Source organism: Oncorhynchus kisutch, linkage group LG10 (assembly GCF_002021735.2).
Source record: "Oncorhynchus kisutch isolate 150728-3 linkage group LG10, Okis_V2, whole genome shotgun sequence".
Taxonomy (NCBI): Eukaryota; Metazoa; Chordata; class Actinopteri; order Salmoniformes; family Salmonidae; genus Oncorhynchus; species Oncorhynchus kisutch.
The window spans coordinates 5795059-5813537 of record NC_034183.2 but is presented as its reverse complement, the minus strand read 5'-3'; the positions used below and the strand labels follow the sequence as shown (position 1 = coordinate 5813537).

At 28.3% G+C, this 18479-nt stretch overlaps 1 protein-coding gene across 1 annotated transcript in view; it reads left to right on the top strand.

Moving 5' to 3' along the window:
• epx (eosinophil peroxidase) overlaps nucleotides 1–14392 on the top strand; it is a 53115-nt gene extending 38723 nt beyond the window's left edge. The window contains exons 16-17 of the mRNA XM_031832833.1: nucleotides 12326–12428; nucleotides 12681–14392. Of these exons, the coding sequence (XP_031688693.1) occupies nucleotides 12326–12428; nucleotides 12681–12735 (158 nt within the window). The 3' untranslated portion in view covers nucleotides 12736–14392. The remainder of the gene's footprint in view (nucleotides 1–12325; nucleotides 12429–12680) is intronic.
• The last annotated feature ends 4087 nt before the right edge of the window (nucleotides 14393–18479 follow it).

Here is an 18479-nt window from a genome sequence, read left to right as displayed (position 1 = left end):
CATACTATACATCTATACATCTATATAATCTATTCATACTATACATCTATACATCTATATAATCTATTCATACTATACATCTATACATCTATATAATCTATTTATACTATACATCTATATAATCTATACATCTATATAATCTATTTATACTATACATCTATACATCTATATAATCTATTCATACTATACATCTATACATCTATATAATCTATTCATACTATACATCTATATAATCTATTCATACTATACATCTATATAATCTATTCATACTATACATCTATATAATCTATTCATACTATACATCTATATAATCTATTCATACTATACATCTATATAATCTATTCATACTATACATCTATATAATCTATTCATACTATACATCTATATAATCTATACATCTATATAATCTATTCATACTATACATCTATATAATCTATTCATACTATACATCTATATAATCTATTCATACTATACATCTATATAATCTATTCATACTATACATCTATATAATCTATTCATACTATACATCTATATAATCTATTCATACTATACATCTATATAATCTATTCATACTATACATCTATATAATCTATTCATACTATACATCTATATAATCTATTCATACTATACATCTATATAATCTATTCATACTATACATCTATATAATCTATTCATACTATACATCTATATAATCTATACATCTATATAATCTATACATCTATATAATCTATACATCTATATAATCTATACATCTATATAATCTATACATCTATATAATCTATACATCTATATAATCTATTCATACTATACATCTATATAATCTATTCATACTATACATCTATATAATCTATTCATACTATACATCTATATAATCTATTCATACTATACATCTATACATCTATATAATCTATTCATACTATACATCTATATAATCTATTCATACTATACATCTATATAATCTATTCATACTATACATCTATACATCTATATAATCTATTCATACTATACATCTATATAATCTATTCATACTATACATCTATATAATCTATTTATACTATACATCTATATAATCTATTCATACTATACATCTATACATCTATATAATCTATTCATACTATACATCTATATAATCTATTCATACTATACATCTATATAATCTATTCATACTATACATCTATATAATCTATTCATACTATACATCTATATAAACTATTTATACTATACATCTATATAATCTATTCATACTATACATCTATATAATCTATACATCTATATAATCTATACATCTATATAATCTATTCATACTATACATCTATATAAACTATTTATACTATACATCTATATAATCTATTCATACTATACATCTATATAATCTATTCATACTATACATCTATACATCTATATAATCTATTCATACTATACATCTATATAATCTATTCATACTATACATCTATATAATCTATTCATACTATACATCTATACATCTATATAATCTATTCATACTATACATCTATATAATCTATTCATACTATACATCTATATAATCTATTTATACTATACATCTATATAATCTATTCATACTATACATCTATACATCTATATAATCTATTCATACTATACATCTATACATCTATATAATCTATTCATACTATACATCTATATAATCTATTCATACTATACATCTATATAATCTATTCATACTATACATCTATACATCTATATAATCTATTTATACTATACATCTATATAATCTATTCATACTATACATCTATATAATCTATACATCTATATAATCTATTCATACTATACATCTATATAATCTATCATACTATACATCTATATAAACTATTTATACTATACATCTATATAATCTATTCATACTATACATCTATATAATCTATTCATACTATACATCTATATAATCTATTCATACTATACATCTATATAATCTATTCATACTATACATCTATATAATCTATTCATACTATACATCTATATAATCTATTCATACTATACATCTATACATCTATATAATCTATTTATACTATACATCTATATAATCTATTCATACTATACATCTATATAATCTATACATCTATATAATCTATCATACTATACATCTATATAATCTATTCATACTATACATCTATATAAACTATTATACTATACATCTATATAATCTATTCATACTATACATCTATATAATCTATACATCTATATAATCTATTCATACTATACATCTATATAATCTATTCATACTATACATCTATACATCTAATAATCTATTCATACTATACATCTATACATCTATATAATCTATTTATACTATACATCTATATAATCTATTCATACTATCATCTATATAATCTATACATCTATATAAGCTATTCATACTATACATCTATATAATCTATTCATACTATACATCTATATAAACTATTTATACTATACATCTATATAATCTATTCATACTATACATCTATACATCTATATATCTATACATCTATATAATCTATTTATACTATACATCTATATAATCTATTCATACTATAGCATCTATACATCTATATAATCTATTCATACTATACATCTATATAATCTATTCATACTATACATCTATATAATCTATTCATACTATACTCTATATAAACTATTTATACTATACATCTATATAATCTATTCATACTATACATCTATACATCTATATAATCTATTCATACTATACATCTATATAATCTATTCATACTATACATCTATATAATCTATTCATACTATACATCTATATATCTATTCATTCTATACATCTATATAATCTATACATCTATATAATCTATTCATACTATACATCTATATAATCTATTCATACTATACATCTATATAAACTATTTATACTATACATCTATATAAACTATACATTCTATACATCTATATAATCTATTCATTCTATACATCTATATAATGCTATTCATTCTATACATTCTATACATCTATGTAAATATACATTCTATACATCTATATAATCTATTCATGCTATACATCTATATAATCTATACATCTATATAATCTATTCATACTATACATCTATATAATCTATATAATCTATTCATACTATACATCTATACATCTATATAATCTATTCATACTATACATCTATATAATCTATTCATACTATAACATCTATACATCTATATAATCTATTCATACTATCATCTATACATCTATATAATCTATTCATACATCTATACATCTATATAATCTATTCATACATATACATCTATGACATCTATATAATCTATTCATACTATACATCTATACATCTATATAATCTATTCATACTATACATCTATACATCTATATAATCTATTCATACTATACATCTATTATAATCTATTCATACTATACATCTTAACATCTATATATCTATCATACTATACATCTATATAATCTATTCATACTATACATCTAATATAATCTATTCATACTATACATCTATACATCTATATAATCTATTCATACTATACATCTATATATCTATTCATACTATACATCTTAATATCTGATTCATACTATACATCTATACATCTATTATAATCTATCATACTATACATCTATATAATCTATTCATACTATACATCTATATAATCTATTCATACTATACATCTATATAATCTATTCATACTATACATCTATATAATCTATTCATACTATACATCTATATAGATCTATTCATACTATACATCTATATAATCTATTCATACTATACATCTATACATCTATATAATCTATTCATACTATACATCTATACATCTTATAATCTATTCATACTATACATCTATACATCTATATAATCTATTCATACTATACTATACATCTATAATCTATTCATACTATACATCTATATATCATTCATACTATACATCTATACATCTATATAATCTATTCATACTATACATCTATACATCTATATAATCTATTCATACTATACATCTATATAATCTATTCATACTATACATCTATACATCTATATAATCTATTCATACTATACATCTATATAATCTATTCATACTATACATCTATATAAACTATTTATACTATACATCTATATAATCTATTCATACTATACATCTATACATCTATATAATCTATTCATACTATACATCTATATAAACTATTTATACTATACATCTATATAATCTATTCATACTATACATCTATATAATCTATACATCTATATAATTATTCATACTATACATCTATATAATTATACATCTATATAATCTATACATCTATAAGTCTATACATCTATATAATCTATTCATACTATACATCTTATAATCTATACATCTATATAATCTATTTATACTATACATCTATATAATCTATACATCTATATAATCTATTCATACTATACATCTATACATCTATATAATCTATTCATACTATACATCTATACATCTATATAATCTATTCATACTATCATCTATACATCTATATAATCTATTTATATATACATCTATATAATCTATACATTCTATATAATCTATTCATACTATACATCTATATAATCTATTCATACTATACATCTATATAATCTATTCATACTATACATCTATATAATCTATTCATACTATACATCTATATAATCTATTCATACTATACATCTATATAATCTATTCATACTATACATCTATATAATCTATTCATACTATACATCTATATAATCTATACATCTATATAATCTATACATCTATATAATCTATACATCTATATAATCTATACATCTATATAATCTATACATCTATATAATCTATACATCTATATAATCTATTCATACTATACATCTATATAATCTATTCATACTATACATCTATATAATCTATTCATACTATACATCTATATAATCTATTCATACTATACATCTATACATCTATATAATCTATTCATACTATACATCTATATAATCTATTCATACTATACATCTATATAATCTATTCATACTATACATCTATACATCTATATAATCTATTCATACTATACATCTATATAATCTATTCATACTATACATCTATATAATCTATTTATACTATACATCTATATAATCTATTCATACTATACATCTATACATCTATATAATCTATTCATACTATACATCTATATAATCTATTCATACTATACATCTATATAATCTATTCATACTATACATCTATATAATCTATTCATACTATACATCTATATAATCTATTCATACTATACATCTATATAATCTATTCATACTATACATCTATATAATCTATTCATACTATACATCTATACATCTATATAAACTATTTATACTATACATCTATATAATCTATTCATACTATACATCTATATAATCTATTCATACTATACATCTATACATCTATATAATCTATTCATACTATACATCTATATAATCATTCATACTATACATCTATATAATCTATTCATACTATACATCTATACATCTATATAATCTATTCATACTATACATCTATATAATCTATTCATACTATACATCTATATAATCTATTTATACTATACATCTATATAATCTATTCATACTATACATCTATATAATCTATTCATACTATACATCTATACATCTATATAATCTATTTATACTATACATCTATACATCTATATAATCTATTCATACTATACATCTATATAATCTATTCATACTATACATCTATACATCTATATAATCTATTCATACTATACATCTATATAATCTATTCATACTATAACATCTATATAATCTATTTATACTATACATCTATATAATCTATTCATACTATACATCTATATAATCTATTCATACTATACATCTATACATCTATATAATCTATTTATACTATACATCTATATAATCTATTCATACTATACATCTATATAATCTATACATCTATATAATCTATTCATACTATACATCTATATAATCTATTCATACTATACATCTATATAACTATTTATACTATACATCTATATAATCTATTCATACTATACATCTATATAATCTATACATCTATATAATCTATTCATACTATACATCTATATAATCTATTCATACTATACATCTATATAAACCTATTTATACTATACATCTATATAATCTATTCATACTATACATCTATATAATCTATACATCTATATAATCTATTCATACTATACATCTATATAATCTATTCATACTATACATCTATATAAACTATTCATACTATACATCTATATAATCTATTTATACTATACATCTATATAATCTATTCATACTATACATCTATATAATCTATTCATACTATACATCTATATAATCTATTCATACTATACATCTATATAATCTATTCATACTATACATCTATATAATCTATACATCTATATAATCTATTCATACTATACATCTATATAATCTATTCATACTATACATCTATATAAACTATTTATACTATACATCTATATAATCTATTCATCACTATACATCTATACATCTATATAATCTATTCATACTATACATCTATATAATCTATTCATACTATACATCTATATAATCTATTCATACTATACATCTATATAATCTATTCATTCTATACATCTATATAATCTATACATCTATATAATCTATTCATACTATACATCTATATAATCTATTCATACTATACATCTATATAAACTATTTATACTATACATCTATATAAACTATTTATACTATACATCTATATAATCTATATAAACTATTTATACTATACATCTATATAATCTATTCATACTATACATCTATACATCTATATAATCTATTCATACTATACATCTATATAATCTATACATCTATATAATCTATACATCTATATAATCTATACATCTATATAATCTATACATCTATATAATCTATTCATACTATACATCTATATAATCTATTCATACTATACATCTATATAAACTATTCATACTATACATCTATATAATCTATTCATACTATACATCTATACATCTATATAATCTATTTATACTATACATCTATATAATCTATTCATACTATACATCTATATAATCTATACATCTATATAATCTATTCATACTATACATCTATATAATCTATTCATACTATACATCTATATAAACTATTTATACTATACATCTATATAAACTATTTATACTATACATCTATATAATCTATACATCTATATAATCTATATAAACTATTTATACTATACATCTATATAATCTATTCATACTATACATCTATATAATCTATTCATACTATACATCTATATAAACTATTTATACTATACATCTATATAAACTATTTATACTATACATCTATATAATCTATATAAACTATTTATACTATACATCTATATAATCTATTCATACTATACATCTATATAATCTATTCATACTATACATCTATATAATCTATTCATTCTATACATCTATATAATCTATACATCTATATAATCTATTCATACTATACATCTATATAATCTATTCATACTATACATCTATATAAACTATTTATACTATACATCTATATAAACTATTTATACTATACATCTATATAATCTATACATCTATATAATCTATACATCTATATAATCTATACATCTATATAATCTATACATCTATTATAATCTATACATCTATATAATCTATACATCTATATAATCTATACATCTATATAATCTATACATCTATATAATCTATTCATTCTATACATCTATATAATCTATACATCTATATAATCTATTCATACTATACATCTATATAATCTATTCATACTATACATCTATATAATCTATACATCTATATAAACTATTTATACTATACATCTATATAAACTATTTATACTATACATCTATATAATCTATACATCTATATAATCTATTCATACTATACATCTATACATCTATATAATCTATACATCTATATAAACTATTTATACTATACATCTATATAAACTATTTATACTATACATCTATATAATCTATACATCTATATAATCTATTCATACTATACATCTATACATCTATATAATCTATTCATACTATACATCTATATAAACTATTTATACTATACATCTATATAAACTATTTATACTATACATCTATACATCTATAATCTATCATACATCTATAAACTATTCATACTACTCTATATAATCTTCATAATACATCTATATAAACTATTCATACTATACATCTATATAATCTATTTCATACTATACATCTATATAAACTATTCATACTATACATCTATACATCTATATAAACTATTCATACTATACATCTATACATCTATATAAACTATTCATACTATACATCTATATAATCTATTCATACTAGCTCTATATAATCTATTCATACTATACCATCTATACATCTATATAATCTATTCATACTATACATCATACATCTATATAATCTATTCATACTATACATCTATACATCTAATAAACTATTTATACTATACATCTATATAATTATTCATACTATACATCTATACATCTTATTAATCTATTCATACTATACATTATATAAACTATTCATACTATACATCTATATAATCTATTCATACTATACATCTATATAAACTATTCATACTATACATCTATATATCTATCATACTATACATCTATATAAACTATTCATACTATACATCTATACATCTATATAAACTATTTATACTATACATCTATATAATCTATTCATACTATACATCTATACATCTATATAATCTATTCATACTATACATCTATATAAACTATATAATCTATTCATACTTACATCTATATAAACTATTTATACTATACATCTATATAATCTATACATCTATATAAACTATTTATACTATACATCTATATAATCTATTCATACTATACATCTATACATCTATATAATCTATTCATACTATACATCTATATAATCTATTCATACTATACATCTATACATTCTATATAATCTATTCATACTATACATCTATATAATCTATTCATACTATACATCTATACATCTATATAATCTATTCATACTATACATCTATATAATCTATTCATACTATACATCTATATAATCTATTCATACTATACATCTATATAAACTATTCATACTATACATCTATATAAACTATTCATACTATACATCTATATAAACTATTTATACTATACATCTATATAATCTATTCATACTATACATCTATATAATCTATTCATACTATACATCTATATAATCTATTCATACTATACATCTATACATCTATATAATCTATACATCTATATAATCTATTTATACTATACATCTATACATCTATATAATCTATTTATACTATACATCTATACATCTATATAATCTATTCATACTATACATCTATACATCTATATAATCTATTCATACTATACATCTATATAATCTATTCATACTATACATCTATACATCTATATAATCTATTCATACTATACATCTATATAATCTATTTATACTATACATCTATATAATCTATTCATACTATACATCTATATAATCTATACATCTATACATACAATCTATTCATACTATACATCTATACATCTATATAATCTATACATCTATATAATCTATTCATACTATACATCTATATAATCTATACATCTATACATACAATCTATTCATACTATACATCTATACATCTATATAATCTATTCATACTATACATCTATATAATCTATACATTCTATACATCTATACATCTATATAATCTATTCATACTATACATCTATATAATCTATTCATTCTATACATCTATATAAACTATATATCTATATAATCTATTCATTCTATACATCTATATAAACTATACATTCTATACATCTATATAATCTATTCATACTATACATCTATATAATCTATACATTCTATACATCTATATAATCTATTCATACTATACATCTATATAATCTATTCATTCTATACATCTATACATCTATATAATCTATACATCTATACATCTATATAATCTATACATCTATATAATCTATTCATACTATACATCTATATAATCTATACATCTATATAATCTATTCATACTATACATCTATATAATCTATTCATTCTATACATCTATATATCTATTCATACTATACATCTATATAATCTATTCATACTATACATCTATATAATCTATTCATTCTATACATCTATATAATCTATTCATACTATACATCTATATAATCTATTCATTCTATACATCTATATAAACTATACATCTATATAATCTATTCATTCTATACATCTATATAAACTATACATCTATATAATCTATTCATTCTATACATCTATATAAACTATACATCTATATAATCTATTCATTCTATACATCTATATAAACTATACATCTATATAATCTATTCATTCTATACATCTATATAATCTATTCATTCTATACATCTATATAAACTATATATCTATATAATCTATGTCTATACATTATATACGTCTATACATTAAACATCTATACATTATAAACATCTATACATCTTCTATGCATTCTATACATCTTCATTAATTCTACACTTCTTATAATGTGTCTGACCATCAGATGTTAGTCAATACTAATGTGTCTGACCATCAGATGTTAGTCAATACTAATGTGTCTGACCATCAGATGTTAGTCAATACTAATGTGTCTGGCCATCAGATGTTAGTCAATACTAGTCTGGCCATCAGATGTTAGTCAATACTAGTCTGGCCATCAGATGTTAGTCAATACTAGTCTGGCCATCAGATGTTAGTCAATACTAATGTGTCTGGCCATCAGATGTTAGTCAATAATAATGTGTCTGACCATCAGATGTTAGTCAATACTAGACTGGCCATCAGATGTTAGTCAATACTAATGTGTCTGGCCATCAGATGTTAGTCAATACTAATGTGTCTGGCCATCAGATGTTAGTCAATACTAATGTGTCTGGCCATCAGATGTTAGTCAATACTAATGTGTCTGGCCATCAGATGTTAGTCAATACTAATGTGTCTGGCCATCAGATGTTAGTCAATAATAATGTGTCTGACCATCAGATGTTAGTCAATACTAATGTGTCTGGCCATCAGATGTTAGTCAATACTAATGTGTCTGGCCATCAGATGTTAGTCAATACTAATGTGTCTGGCCATCAGATGTTAGTCAATACTAATGTGTCTGGCCATCAGATGTTATTCAATACTAATGTGTCTGGCCATCAGATGTTAGTCAATACTAGTCTGGCCATCAGATGTTAGTCAATACTAGTCTGGCCATCAGATGTTAGTCAATAATAATGTGTCTGACCATCAGATGTTAGTCAATAATAATGTGTCTGACCATCAGATGTTAGTCAATACTAGTCTGGCCATCAGATGTTAGTCAATACTAATGTACCTGACCATCAGATGTTAGTCAATACTAGTCTGGCCATCCGATGTTAGTCAATACTAATGTGTCTGGCCATCAGATGTTAGTCAATACTAATGTGTCTGGCCATCAGATGTTAGTCAATACTAATGTGTCTGGCCATCAGATGTTAGTCAATACTAATGTGACTGGCCATCAGATGTTAGTCAATACTAGTCTGGCCATCAGATGTTAGTCAATACTAGTCTGGCCATCAGATGTTAGTCAATAATAATGTGTCTGACCATCAGATGTTAGTCAATAATAATGTGTCTGACCATCAGATGTTAGTCAATACTAGTCTGGCCATCAGATGTTAGTCAATACTAATGTACCTGACCATCAGATGTTAGTCAATACTAGTCTGGCCATCCGATGTTAGTCAATACTAATGTGTCTGGCCATCAGATGTTAGTCAATACTAATGTGTCTGGCCATCAGATGTTAGTCAATACTAATGTGTCTGGCCATCAGATGTTAGTCAATACTAATGTGTCTGGCCATCAGATGTTAGTCAATACTAATGTGTCTGGCCATCAGATGTTAGTCAATACTAATGTGTCTGGCCATCAGATGTTAGTCAATACTAATGTGTCTGGCCATCAGATGTTAGTCAATACTAATGTGTCTGGCCATCAGATGTTAGTCAATACTAATGTGTCTGGCCATCAGATGTTAGTCAATACTAATGTGTCTGGCCATCAGATGTTAGTCAATACTAATGTGTCTGGCCATCAGATGTTAGTCAATACTAATGTGTCTGGCCATCAGACGTTAATCAATACTAATGTACCTGACCATCAGAAATGACCTTTTTATATTTGGCAACACTTTAGTACTACAGATTGAAGAGAGTCCTTAATAAACATATGAACAAGTGTCTGTTTTGTCTGTTTGTGGTGTGTTCCAGACCTGGACCTGTCCTCCCTGTCTACAGTCTCTGTAATCTCTGCAGTAATAGCTGTGGTTGGTGGTGTGGCCATCTTGTTTGTGATACTGACCTGTTGTAGAAGGTACGTCATTATTATGACGTTCAGGTGATACCGGTCATTGTAATGTATCGGGGTTTGGGGTTAATTTCATAATGTCCTTGTCAATTCAGGAAGTAAACTGAAATAGGATGTCTTACTTCATTAATTAAAAAGTATAACTTACTTAAAAATGTATTATGGAAATTAAATTGACCCCAATCCTGGTAGATGTTGCTTAACAAACGTTATGTAACATTTCAAACAGTATTTCTGTTTTTTTTAATATTCTTGCAGGTATTTTCCAAAGAAGCCAGAATCGATAAACGGAACTGATAAACGGAACCGATAAACAGCGGTTGCTGTAAGAGGGACGGATAACCAAGAGACACCTCTGGATTTGTAGTCCTTTTAACATATTTTATTACATTTTAGTATTTTGTTTTTAAAAATGTGACATATATCCTAAAAGTCTACACTTGACTTGAGTTGATATTAAAACGTAACTTCAGATTATTTGTTAGATAATAACCTGAAAATAAGAAATAACTTAATTGTAAACCCTGTTTTAGACCACAGTCACATTATATATATATAAAACCACCGTACAGTATTTGGACAGTGACCATTTTCTGTTGTTGTTGTAGTTCTGACAAAAAATGACGCATTACATTATTTATCATTTTCATTTCTATTGGCCACAAAAAAATAATCTGAAAAACAACCAAAACAAACAGCAACTAGTTTAAATTACAAGCTTGTCGTTGTTATTGTGTGATAGGAATATGGGACTCAACTTTTCACTACTTTAATACACATAAGTGAATAAATACTTTTGGTTGCCTAAAAGTTCAAATGTACATAAAGTGCTGTAATTTCTAAACGGTTTACCTGAAAATACCCTTGAATTAAAGCTGGCAGTCGGCACTGAAAATAACCCTGAATTAAAGCTGGCAGTCGGCACTGAAAATAACCCTGAATTAAAGCTGGCAGTCGGCACTGAAAATACCCCTGAATTAAAGCTGGCAGTCGGCACTGAAAATACCCCTGAATTAAAGCTGGCAGTCGGCACTGAAAATACCCTTGAATTAAAGCTGGCAGTCGGCACTGAAAATACCCCTGAATTAAAGCTGGCAGTCGGCACTGAAAATACCCTTGAATTAAAGCTGGCAGTCGGCACTGAAAATACCCCTGAATTAAAGCTGGCAGTCGGCACTGAAAATACCCCTGAATTAAAGCTGGCAGTCGGCACTGAAAATACCCCTGAATTAAAGCTGGCAGTCGGCACTGAAAATACCCCTGAATTAAAGCTGGCAGTCGGCACTGAAAATACCCCTGAATTAAAGCTGGCAGTCGGCACTGAAAATACCCCTGAATTAAAGCTGGCAGTCGGCACTGAAAATACCCCTGAATTAAAGCTGGCAGTCGGCACTGAAAATACCCTTGAATTAAAGCTGGCAGTCGGCACTGAAAATACCCTTGAATTAAAGCTGGCAGTCGGCACTGAAAATACCCTTGAATTAAAGCTGGCAGTCGGCACTGAAAATACCCTTGAATTAAAGCTGGCAGTCGGCACTGAAAATACCCTTGAATTAAAGCTGGCAGTCGGCACTGAAATCCAAAGTGCTGGAGTACAGAGCCAAAACAAAACAACATGTGTCACTGTACAAATACTTGGATATCAGTGTATTTGTCTGTTCTAGTCCATGTGTTTGAAGCTCATAAACCTGAACAAGCTAACAGCATTTTGTCATCACATACACTGGACAGGTGCAGTGAAATGTGTTGTTTTACAGCGTCAGCCATAGTAGTACGGCACCCCTGGAGCAAAGTAGGGTTAAGTGCCTTGCTCAAGGGCACGTCGACAGATTTTTCACCTTGTCGGTTCAGGTATTTGAACCAGATAATATTCGGGAAGAAACACTTGTCCAGAACACTTGTTCATTTCGCTACACTCGCATTAACGTCTGCTAACCATGTGTATGTGACAAATAAATTTGATTTGTTAAAAAATGTATTCTTCTTAGTATTCTTCTTAGTATTAGTATTCTCAGTATTCTTCTCAGTATTAGTATTCTTCTTAGTATTAGTATTCTCAGTATTCTTCTTAGTATTAGTATTCTCAGTATTCTTCTTAGTAGTAGTATTCTCAGTATTCTTCTTAGTATTAGTATTCTTCTTAGTATTAGTATTCCCAGTATTCTTCTCAGTATTAGTATTCTCAGTATTCTTCTTAGTATTAGTATTCTCAGTATTCTTCTTAGTATTCTTCTTAGTAGTAGTATTCTTCTTAGTATTAGTATTCTCAGTATTCTTCTTAGTATTAGTATTCTTCTTAGTATTAGTATTCTCAGTATTCTTCTTAGTAGTAGTATTCTCAGAATTCTTCTTAGTATTAGTATTCTCAGTATTCTTGGAACGCATGTCCCTGTTCGGTACCTATGACAGCTTTCCTGACCGGTAACTGCCACTCTGAGAGAGACAGGTCGCGTTCCAGGCTGACTATAGGCAGCATTTAATGGTTTGCGTGTCATATTGCTATATCATATGATCAGTCAGGCAACTGCAATGTAGTCAGTCTGGAATGCCTTCGGCCACATTTATGATTACCAGTATGTTCTTGGATCTCTGTGCCATATTCCCCTCCCTTCAAACCTGTTTAGCAACAACTGTGGGTGTGGGAGGGAGTCGGCTGGAGGCTTTTTGTATTAGCGGGTAACTAAACCATCCACTTCTTGGTAACAACCTAAATCTAGTGACCTGCCTGGGCCCTGAGGTCAAATATGTCTCTTTATTGGGAAGATTCCACAGTACATGATTTGTAGGCTACTTCAGGCAGGGCTTCTGTGGGTTAAAGCCACACTAATGCTGAGCGATTAACTGGCATTTCGGTTATATTTTTCATTTTATAAACAACTAATTCACAGATGTTGGTTCAATTATTTATTTTCCTGTGACCTCAATGCACACCTTGAACAGTTTCTCTAGAGATTAAAAACAGATCCAGGCTGAACTGTGCCATGTAGTAGGGAGTTGTAGTTTCCAGCAGGCCAATATTCTTCATAGTTTAATCGCAGAAAACGTGGTAATTAACTACAATGACCATAATCCATTGCATACCTACTTGTCCATTCTGTGTATATTTTATGCCTGTTACAGAAGAGACAAAAGAATGCATGATCATGAGGGGATATTGAGATGAGATGACTTGGAATTAAATAATAGTCATCAAATGTATTATTATATTACATACACAATAACTGAAATATATTATTAAGGTTAAGTAATTGTGTTGCAGCATTCAACCCACATAATGCATTTAATGTAAAAAATATATATATCAAAATCAGTGATTCTTTTTTACATTTTTTATAATAGAACGGACACCAAACCGACCTCAAAAAGCACTAATCGCTCAGCACTAAAGCCACGCTTTTTAATTTGCGCAAAGTGGCCAACCAAGGCACCCTAAAAACAATGCAGGCAATGCAAGCAAATGCATCACATGGTATTTTCACATACAAATAGAACTCCGGCCTCGATCGCTGAAGCGGCGTTCCAGATCCCTGGAGCGTTCCAGATCCCTGGAGCGTTCCAGATCGCTGGAGCGTTCCAGATCCCTGGAGCGTTCCAGATCCCTGGAGCGTTCCAGATCCCTGGAGCGTTCCAGATCCCTGGAGCGTTCCAGATCCCTGGAGCGTTCCAGATCCCTGGAGCGTTCCAGATCGCTTGATAGAAAATGTAAACATAACAGCCGTCTCCACTATCGCGGGAACAATGCTTTTACATTTAAATCACGCTGTAATGCTGAACTTCAGCAACGCGGATTGAATAGAGCCCTTCATTTCTATGATACATTACATTAATAAAATAAAAAATGTAAACATGATTTGAGCAAATATCATTTGCCATAACTAATCATTGCAGATTCAAGAGACTATAAACAGAGACAGCAGACTAGACCAGACACAACTCACTGGTCACTATATATTTACTATCAATCAGCGTAACTGTGTGACTCTTGGAGAATACGATCATACTGGTTGTTATATTGCCGGAACAAGGCAAAGATTCCGAGCTCATAAACATGACTCTCTCAACCAATCAGATCGAGCCTTTCGCTAGACCCGCAGTAACATCTGCTAAACACGTGTATGTGGCCCAATAAAAGATTTGTGTTTTTTGATCAAGCGTTTAGCTGACGCCCGCAATGCTGCTGTTTTGGCGGGGAGGGAACTGCATTTAGAGCTGTCAAATCGGTGAGCAGTTACTCACGAAGCCACCCCCAAGTTCAGAACGAGAAAGTATAGGCCATATAGAAATAATGACACTCAAATTGGAAATCATTCAACGAAATAATGACGTGTAGATGACATTCCAGTGTTCACAGTGGTGAACTGGGATTTCTCTTAATGAGACTCCGTGCAGCCAACGACAATGTCCACTTTAGGTATAATGGCCGGGAGCTGCTTGTTGATTTCACAGCTCTTAACGCAGTTGTTCCACCTCCGACAGCGTCAAAATATCAGCTATGCGGATGTCGGCTAAAGTGGATTTGATTTGAATTGGGCCCTAAGGCTACGTTTATACAGGCAGCCCAATTCTGATGTTTTCCACAAATTGGTCTTTTCATCAATCACATCAGATCTTTTTCTGAGCTTTTAGCATGTTCTGCACTGACAAATGACTGATGATTGGCTGAAATAAATTGATAATAAAGAAGATTATGGGAGTTGTTTTGTTAGACTTCAGTGCAGCTTTTGATCATAACCTTTTGCTGAAAAAACTTGTTATGGATTTCCATCCTCTGACCTATTATGAATTGAGAGTTAACTATCTAATAGAACACAGAGGGTTTTCATTAATGGAAGCCTCTCTCATGCAAATTCAGTTGACTGTGGTGTACCGCAGGGCAGCCGGTTAGGGTCATTATTGATTTCTGTTTTTACAAATGACCCTCCACTGACCTTGAATAAAACCTTTGTTTCTATGTACGTTGACAATTCAACAGTATACACATCGGCTGCAACAGTAAACTAAATAACAGACCCCTAACATAGAACTCCAGTCAGTTTTAGAATGGGTAACTAGCAATAGGCTGGTGCTGAATTATGCTTTTAGTTTTTGAGATATTTTTCTGACAAATTACCCACTCAACGCTAAACCTTGTTTAGGTATTTTATTGAATAATGTGGCTATTGAGCAAGTTGAGGAGACTAAACTGCTGGGTGTAACCCTAGATAGCATGCTGTCATGGTCAAAACATAGACTCAATGGTTGCTAAAATGGGAAGAGGTCTGGCCACGATAGAGCATTGCTCTATCAAAGTGTCAGTAACATGCATGTCAGTCTCTCCTGGCTCAAAGTTGAGGAGAGATTGACTGCATCCCTATTGGTCTTTGTGCGAGGTGTTGAAGATACCAAACTGTCTGTTCAAGCAGTAGGCACACAGTTCGGACACTCGTTGGTTCAACACAAAACATGCCACCAGAGGTCTCTTCACAGTCCCCAGGTCCAGAACAGAGGCTGGGAAACGCAAAATATTAAATAGAGCCACGACTACATCGAACTCTCTGCCACCCCAGGTAACTCAAGCTAGGGGACCCCAGGTAACTCAAGCTAGGGGACCCCAGGTAACTCAAGCTAGGGGACCCCCAGGTAACTCAAGCTAGGGGACCCCCAGGTAACTCAAGCTAGGGGACCCCAGGTAACTCAAGCTAGGGGACCCCCAGGTAACTCAAGCTAGGGGACCCCCAGGTAACTCAAGCTAGGGGACCCCCAGGTAACTCAAGCTAGGGGACCCCCAGGTAACTCAAGCTAGGGGACCCCCAGGTAACTCAAGCTAGGGGACCCCAGGTAACTCAAGCTAGGGGACCCCCAGGTAACTCAAGCTAGGGGACCCCCAGGTAACTCAAGCTAGGGGACCCCCAGGTAACTCAAGCTAGGGGACCCCAGGTAACTCAAGCTAGGGGACCCCCAGGTAACTCAAGCTAGGGGACCCCAGGTAACTCAAGCTAGGGGACCCCAGGTAACTCAAGCTAGGGGACCCCAGGTAACTCAAGCTAGGGGACCCCAGGTAACTCAAGCTAGGGGACC